This window comes from Nanorana parkeri, unplaced genomic scaffold (genome assembly GCF_000935625.1).
Source record: "Nanorana parkeri isolate BGI_ZX_2015 unplaced genomic scaffold, ASM93562v1 scaffold179, whole genome shotgun sequence".
NCBI lineage: Eukaryota > Metazoa > Chordata > Amphibia > Anura > Dicroglossidae > Nanorana > Nanorana parkeri.
Window position 1 is genome coordinate 180,567 of NW_017306447.1, and position 9,300 is coordinate 189,866.

General features: G+C 40.1%; 1 protein-coding gene across 1 annotated transcript in view; it reads left to right on the forward strand.

Moving 5' to 3' along the window:
• The window catches only part of LOC108785792 (E3 ubiquitin-protein ligase RNF213-like), a 165,172-nt gene that overhangs the window by 18,812 nt on the left and 137,060 nt on the right, over positions 1–9,300 (forward strand). Inside the window, 4 exon segments of the mRNA XM_018554940.1 lie at positions 2,302–2,502; positions 3,231–3,420; positions 7,565–7,694; positions 7,904–8,080. Of these exon segments, the coding sequence (XP_018410442.1) occupies positions 2,302–2,502; positions 3,231–3,420; positions 7,565–7,694; positions 7,904–8,080 (698 nt within the window).

Sequence of the window (9,300 nt, forward strand, 5' to 3'; positions counted from 1 at the left end):
AAATTCTGGTGTCTGTGTGTAATGACACTAAAGTTCTTAACAGATCACAGCTGCCGATTGTCCTGCTACTATGGGTTTCATAAGGAAATAGGATAAGAATGAGACCCAACAGTAGTGATGTGAAACAGGTTTTCCAAGTATTAGTCGAAACTCAGAACAGTTAAAGTATAAGATATGCTGGTAGGCTGCAATCCTTCATACAGCTTCTTTACAAAATAGCAACAGAAAAGTCCAGCTTGTACATATAAGTCCTTAATGGATAGATTTATAAGTCCACAGGTGCAACGCACAAATGAGAAACAAATTGTTATTTCTGGGAAGACATGGCCTAAGCATGGAAGGCTAGCAACTATGAATATCTCACCTTTCGCCCAGCAATAATAATAACCTCAATATTATGTATTTAACAATAACAGTCTGCAGGTTTATCTAGATGATTTTATATACTTGCGTTTAGCTGATCTGTGTGATTTTAGCTAATCTGAGTGTCCACTTAGAGTGGACAAGGGAAGGTGCAGCGGATTAACTGATAGATAGTGGTGAGCTGAGTATGTTAGTCATATAACCAGGATGGCGGGTGGTTATACAACCAGGATGGCAAGTGGTGAGGCAAGTATTCTGGCTTGTTTTAGGATAGCCAGTGGTGAGATCCAGGGAGTAGAAATACTCTGCATGAATGCTGAGTATTTCAAACTTCCCGGTTATAAGCTGAGGCACCAGCTGGAGAGGAGGAGCGGAGTGACACCGCAGGAGCTGATTTGGGAGTAGGCGGTGCTGGACTCTGTTCCCAGAAGAAGACCGGGTAAGTGTATTACACTGTGCAGTTCTTGGATGTGGTCACAAATGTGAACAAATGAGTCCACTACTAAAGTGTTACCTTGTGACTTTATAAAAAATTACAACACAGTCTGAAGAAATGCCTTTTTCTGCCTGCAGAAAACCAATGGCATAAATTCAGCCTAGGTCCTTGATTGGAGATCAGGGATTGCTGTATATTGATAGAAGGTAGATCTTTTATGAACGGTTATACTGCTGTTGTATATTGTAAAGCTGCCACTGGGATCTTATAACCTGACACTGAACTGACGTTTCAGCTCTCACAGGAAGAGGATACAAGTAAATAACAGCACACACCCCTATCTCTTAGAGGTAAGGGTGCACTTTTATAGCAGTTGAAGATTAGAGATTCAGATTATTATAAATGTCCTTAGACACTGGTTCTCATGAAAGGTTAAAGAATATGTAACCCCCCAAAAAAATTTGCAGCTTACCTGTCCTTGGTTGTGGTGGCTGCATTCGTTTGTTAGGCTATAAACATTTTTAGCAAGAAAATACCTGTTGATCTCGCTGTTGATGTCACTTCCTGTTAACTGACCTGGAAGCACAAGCAATGTATTTACCATATGTAAACTACAAATTCCACATGCTGTCCCATGCCTGAAAACACTGCGCATTTCTCTTTCTAGCTATCAGTTAAATTAAGCTGCAAGGGGGATTTAACACCAAGGGAAGATAGAAATGCAATTTACTTTCTTAAAGCATTTATTAACCCAAAAACATAACTGTTATATTTTGCAGCTCACCAGTCTGTAGATGAGGTGACTGCATTTTTTTGTCAGGCTTTTATTTTTCCTTAGTGATGCTGCCAGTAAAACACTTCTTGCCCTCTGGTGACAATGCTCATTCATACACTTCATCTTTTGAGGAGGATTTTTAGCCTACGGCTTTCTCTTTCCTCATCTCCATTACGTAAATGGGCGTTGCATTGTTGTTTACAGAGATAGCTAAGAAAGCTGATAACATTGTTTGAAATTTCTGTTAAGTTCGCAAGAAGGATGCAACAATTCTGGCAGTATCATCAAGTGTGTTTCTGCATTAAGGAAGATGAACTTAGTCTGATAGAGTATGTCGAGTGCAATTTTTTTAGGTTTAGATGAAGTGCGGAATGTTTAGATCCCTTGTCAAGTTTTTACTGCTTTAGTAGAAAAGGAAAGGGCAACAATAACTCTCAGATTTGTATCCCTGTCTCTGAACCATTTGCAGACTACTTCCTGTCTGTGAAACTGTGGTCAGTGGGTGAGGGTAAATCCCAACCCCAGGTATCAGTAACAAACAAAAAGGGGTTATGATCCTTCCCCACTCCATCTAAAGTTTTTGATTTGACATATACATTAAAAAGAGAAAACTAATGCAGACATCACATTTAATGACCAGTAAGCTGCAATATAATTTTTGTTGTTCTTGAATTTAGATGTATTTTAGGCTGAATGAGTCATTAATATTATTTGTTTTTTGTTGCAGGATGGATAGCCAATTGAGAGCACTGTGTCAGAAATGCATAGATGACCGTATTAATGAATGGGTGTGGGTCCTACCTGTGTTTCATGACTTTTCTGCTGCATCTAATGCAGGCACGTTCCATAAAGCAACAGAAGACAAGCAAGAAGATATATGGGCAGGCCTGGAAAGCCTTATTTATAATGAAGTAAAAAACCGTGAAAGGTAACTATGTTACATTGATATATAATTTGCCTTTTCTATCAGTGCACTGACATCCAAAGCTATTTAACAACTGACTAAAACTAAAATACTAGTTGTTTTAATTTCCCATTGAAGGGCTGCTTTTAACGTTTTTAATTAGTTATACCCCTTTACTATACATTACTATGCAAAAGTGTCCCTAGTTTTCCTTAGCCCAATTGCCATATTTCAGATTTTACACACAGGGCCACTAAAAGATAAAGGTTTTTTTTTTTCATATAAACTAGGAAAAAAAGAAAGGAAAACATTTTAGTTGCCCTTACTGACTTATCAAATTACTTTTTAATTTTTCTAGAAAAGGATACATTTAACCGTTTATATCTTCATTTATTTTGGTTTAAAACTAAAGTCTGACATTGTGAAATTACGTTTTAATGCACCATGGGAAGGATTTACACATGAGATGTCTTAAACAAAATATATTAATTTTCATGTTTATAGGCAATGGTTGTTAAAAATTATACCTGCATTAAAGAAAAATGTGCAACTGTGTTTGGTAATTTCAGTTTTTTGTGCCATTGGAGAGATTACTTTCTGAGGTCACAAGCACAAATAGAGATGTTATAATCAGATGTTATGAAGTCTGATCAGTTACATTATATTAATATTTTTGTAGTGTTTTTGAAAGATTTTACTTTATGCTCCCATTGGTACATGTACTGCATAAAGTCTCTCATTTTTATTGCCAGTGATGTTCTTAAAAAGATGGTTGCCAAGAAATATTTGCTGCAGGTGGACCCATTACTAATAAAATCATGGTTGTGTTTGATACCGATTAACCACATGGAAGAATTTTTACAAAAGATTCCAGTAAGAATTGTTTGTGTCCTCAGAGCATGTTACTTTAAATTTCCTGGAGCTGACTACAGTCACAGAGAGGTCAGTATAAAGATTGGTTAAATCCTGTTTTTTGTGTGTTTCCAATCACACAGCACACCTAAAAATTATTTTTAAATAATGTTTCTTATTCTACTAGCTGTTTCTTTGGAGCAGGCTTATACACAGGACTGCATGTCATTCCCATCATTATCATACAATGCAGAACACAAGCCTTAAGACCTTTGTTAGGCTAGACAGTGTTGATATCTAGTATACAACGGATGATCTGTCAGCAAAAAACGGACAGGATTAATTAGAGTAAACATTAATTCCCCAATCGCTTAACATTACAAAGGGAAGCTAGGAAGGATTTTTAAGCAAGCAAAAAGTATTTAAATTAATTTTCACACTAGGCTTTTGCTAGCTGTAAGAAATTGTTATCCTGTGAAGTTTGAACTCTCAATACTTTTTCACTTTTAGTAAAAAAAAGGAGCACCAGCCTAGTATTCAAGAAGCAAGCAGCTTCACGAGCAAATTTCCAGTGACAGGACAGCAGTTTCACTCACATTACGTACCCTGCACATATTTTTGCTGTATGTGTGTGGTTTTAAGAAACGATACTGCCGCCTTCTAAATGCAGGATTTTTTTAAAAATCTCAATGGCATTGAAATACCTCGGCACAACTGCATACCCACATGATTTCAGCGCAGTCCCATTCATTCCAATTGTCGTGTTTGGCAGACGGCACCACCTGTTAATATTGACATGCTGAAAATTATTGCCATGCCATAATGCAACGCGGCTGTGGCAGTGTGTACAGAACTGTGCGGACACAGTGCTACTATTTAAGCAGGCGGCTGGAGGGCAGTTTTATTGCCTAAAAGCATTTTTTTTCTGCTCAAGCGGAGCTTAAGCTCTAATCTTTTCACCACAAACTTTTCAGTGAGAGGGGCTTAAATGAGCATACCTAAAAGGAACCTGAGCCTATTAGTGTTGTGCACAGCACACATATGCCACAGTCCTTATACCTACAAAATATGCTTTTATTATTGTGCCACAAGTGAGAGACAGGCACATATAAACCTGAGTACAATCACTTTATAACATTTTAAGTCTTCCATTGTATACATAATCCTCCTGTCCCATCGCACTCCTGACCGGACAAAAACCCAAATCCAACTGGGTGGGTGCTGTGGTGATAATGGATGCCTCCGTGAAATGTAGATAGATGAAAGTAGTCACTCGCACTCCATGATATTAAAGTAAATGCTGTTTATTGACTGAGATAACACACATCTCCTTAGTGACGTTTCGAGACCATGTGGCCCCGTCCTCAGGCAAACAGGAAGCCTGAGGACGGGGCCACATGGTCTCGAAACGTCGCTAAGGAGATGTGTGTTATCTCAGTCAATAAACAGCATTGACTTTAATATGATGGAGTGCGAGTAACTACTTTCATCTTTCCATTTTATACAGACAATATAGTCCTAGAACTAGTACTTTGTCTTAACCCTCCTTAAAGAAGCACATCATTAAAATAGTGAAGTAATAGTTAGCAACCAGCAACTGTTGAGACAACGAACACTTTGGTCAGGATACTGTAATTACAATATAGGAATTAGAGTCTTATTTCACTTTGAAGTTCTTTCACGGTGCCATCTGTGGTCACTTCAAGCACCCACCTGGCTATAGCAAGTGATCCTATGTGATCTGTGGTTGGCGGTACAGGGTCTACTTCATCTGGTGGTGGTTGTTATGGTTCCATTGTTGGGGAAGCAGGGGCTTCTATTCAAATCTTTTTTTTGCTGGATCTCAAGGTGCTTAATGCCTTAGTCAAAGTTTGGAAGTTCAAAATGGAGTCCATCTATTCGGTGGTGGTTTTCCTCCACCGGGGGGGGGTTTTTCTGGCAATTATTGACATGAAGAATGCATATCTGCATGTGCCAATTTGTCCTGCGCATCCTAGCTTTCTGGATTTTGTGGCAGGGGAGGAACATTTTCAGTTTGTAGCCCTTTCTTCTGGCCCCAGCTCTTGCTTTACTGAGACAGCGGTGGATCTAGATCGTGGCCTACCATGACAACCTCCTTCTCCGGGTGCAGTCTTGTTTGGCTCTTGATGCCAATCTGGTGGTTACCATGCGCACTCTGGGGGAGTTTGGCTGGGTCTTGAATACCAATAAATCTTCTTTGGTGCTGTCCCTTCATCTGGGGTATCTGGCCTTGATTCTGGATCCTTTTTTTTCCCTCTGAAAAGTCTTGGAGGCTCTGTGCCCAGGTTTGCCTGTTGTATTTGGCAATTGCACAAATACACTTACATGCAGGTCCTTGGTTTGATGGTTTCTTCATTTGAGGTGTTCTCGTATGCCCGACACCACACTCGGATTCTGCAGCAAAAAATTATCTCTTAAGGGACAAGTCCCCCTTGTTGCTGGACAGGCAGATACAGGTGAGTTGGTTGGGGAAAGCCTCTCTGGTGTAGTAGCTCCGTTCTCCAATACTGTCAAACGGGAGTTTATTTCAACCGGTACACTGGAATATTGTGACGATGGAAGCCAGCATGAGCAACTGGAGTGGGGTGACCAGACAGTGGTCAGCACAAAGTCATTGGACCAGAGAGGAGTCCAGGTTACCGATCAATTTCCTGGAGCTGCAAGCGATTAGGCTTTGTCTCTGTCGGCTAAATAAATTTGGAATGCAGATGCAAATCACCATTAATCAGTGGGCCCAAATTATGATGCAATATTGCCATATTGGAGACCAACACACACATATCAAAGTCTGCTATAAGCCGGTCTGATTTATTATGGAACATTAACCCCTTCATGACTGAGCTTGTTTTTAGTTTCTGTTCGTAAATGACTGACACACTTTTGACATTTTTGCTGTGTGATTCTTCCACGTCAGTAATATACTTTCTTACAAAGTGCACCCACACATATTATATATTGTTTTTTAGAGGGCAGATAGGGCTACATATTTATATCACATATGTGTGTCTAACGCCTCACAAATAAAATATATAAAAAAGGAGAAAAAAAAATTCCCAGTTTTGATTTGTAGTATTTTTTACAAAACCAGCACAGCTAAAAAAAATGCAATAAATACATTCATTTATTTGTCCTTTTAATTTTTAATTTTTTTACACTTTTTTTTTTCTTTACACTTTTCACTATTTTTTTTAAACTTTTAACATTTTTATTTTATTTATTTAATTATATCAAGCAGTCATTGTGAATTAATCTCACTATTACTGCTTGATAAATTAATAAAGTTTTAGGTATTATTAGGCTGTTTCAAACTTCAGAACAGCCAATAATAAGTTAGTGACACTGATCCTGCAGCAGTTCAGGATTCAGCTGTCACTAAAGGTTTTCTTGAACGTTCCAACAACGATCAGAAAACTGAAACATTCTTCTTTCAGGAATAGATACATTATGTATCTATTCCTGTAAGTGAAAGAAAAAAAAAAGCCAGTATACGATCCGAGAGAGGTATCCCTAGATCTATACGAGCTGTCAGAATGCCGGCTTTTGCCGGCATGTTTGCCCGCTCTGCTTTGACTCTCAGACACCCGATATTAAGGTATCAGGTGTCTGAAAAAGGTTAACCCTTTCATTAATGAATGGTAACCGCTGATTCTCAGCGGTTACCAGCCCTCTAATGCAGCAAATAACTCGTCACGTACAGTGTACGTGACGAGTCATTTGGTCCCTTTGTGGCGGGACGTACAGTGTACGTCTCCCGTCACAAAAGGGTTAAGGTTTTATAGGATAATACACAGAGAGAGAAGGGGAAGGGGGGTTTGGTGTGGAATGCTATGAGCTACAAGATAATACAGAAGGTTAATTGGAAGCATACAAGGCTAAATTAAAGGAGGGTGAAAACACTCTTATGCAAAAGTTCAGTCTTCACTTGAAATTAATACACAGTTCTTTTTATAAGATGGACGTTCTTGTACTTTATATATACATCAAGTGAATTTCACTTTCTCTTTTTAATAGTCTTGATGATCTGATGTTTTTGATTTTGACCATAAGTTGATTTGATCATAATGTGTCTGGAATATCACATATTCCATAACTTGTCACCATATTTCAAGGTCGATTTTTGCAGAGGTTTCATAAAAACAAGCACATATGTCAAAGACTGAAATGAGAATATGCATATTTGTATATGTCAAACCTTATATTCTATGCCTTGCAGCCGTTTTGGATCAAAGATTTAATTTTGAGTATATTTCTCTCCTACATCTCCTTCGTTAAACTGATTACCTGCGTGGGACATCACGTCAGGGTTCAGTTGGACAGTGCCACGGCCCATGGCAGTGCTGGAGGTGTCCCATATACTTAATTGGGTGGAAACTAATGCGCTGGCTCTGTCTGTGGTCTACATTCCGGGTGTAGACAATTGGCAGGCAGACTATATAAGTAGTCCGGGTCTGGATAAAGGGGAATGGGCCCTTCACCCAGAGGTATTCAAGCAAATTGCCAGAGGTGGTGGACTCTGGATATGGATCTTCTAGCTTCCCGCCTGAACCAAAAGGTAAAATTAATCGAAAGAGCGGACACTCTGGTGGCAACGTGGAACATGTACCACCTGATTTATGCATTCACCCCTCTGAAGCTACTCGCACGGCTTCTGCGTCACGTGGAAGTCAAGGGGATTCCATTTCTTCTGGTGGCTCCAGATTGAGCTTGCTGTCCTTGGTATGCCGACGTGGTATGTCTGGTCGCAGACATTCTTTGGCAACTTCCTCTTCAACTGGACCTTTTGTCACAAGGACCAATTTTCCATCCTTCTTTACCATCACTTGTTTTAAAAGTGCGGCTATTGAAAGCCAGGTGCTGAGGGATAGGGGGTTGCCAGACTCTGTGATTCCTACTATGTTTAAGGTACATAAGTCTACCTCTCAGAATATTTATCATTGCACTTTTTGAAGGTTTACATTTTGTGGAGTGAGTTGCTTGGTGTGTCTCCGCATGCCTTTCTGTGGCTAGGATTTTGGCTTTCTTGTAAAGAGTACTGGATCAGTAGCTGGCTATTCGTACCATCAAGGGTCAGGCTTCTGCTTTGGCTGTCTTTTTTCAATGCCCATTGGCTTCTCACTCCCTGGTGTGTACCTCCATCCCAGTGTCCGCAATCCCAGTGACCGCAACCTTCTTTTCTGCCTAAGGTGGTGTCTGTGTTTCACCACAGTGAGGATATCATCCTTCCTTCCCTTTTTGTCCTTGTCTGACACATCCCAAGGAGATAGCGTTACATTGCCTGGATGTGGTTAGGGCAGAGCGAGTTTATCTTTCTGCCACTGAATCCTTTCATAGACTGATTTTTCCTTTGTTGTCACTAAGGGTCCCCGAAAGTGGGAGGTGACTTCTGTGGCCACCATTTTACAATGGTTTAGGCAGGTAATTGTTCACACCTATGCCTTCAGGGGCCAGTCTCCACCCTTTCCAGTTACAGCCCATTCCACTTGAGAGGTTAGCATGTCCTGGTCTTTTCGTCAACAGGCTTCTGTTGTGCAGGTTTGTAAGGTGGCCACCTGGTCGGCGGTGCACACTATAACTTGTTTTTAGAAGGTTAATGTTGTTGCTTCTGTAGATGCATTTTTGGCCAGCATTTCTATAGGCAGGTCTTTAGTCTGTGCTTGCACTTTTTTTCTTGTGTAATTCAATGTCCGGAAAAAGAAATAGGATGAATTTGTACTCGCCGCAAAATCCTTTTTTCCTGCGTACATAGGACACAGCTCCCTCCCCTCTGTAAATTGTCTGTGTCTTTTCTACTGCTTTGTAAATAACTAAGCAGCCTCTAGCAAATGGGGGGTTGGGCCACCCACAGTCCGCTCCCTATAATAACCCAGCATAGGGAAGAGAGACATACTCAGCAATCCAGGCAGATGCCAGGGTGCCATCTTCCACAACTGACCTTCTCCCACCAAATTG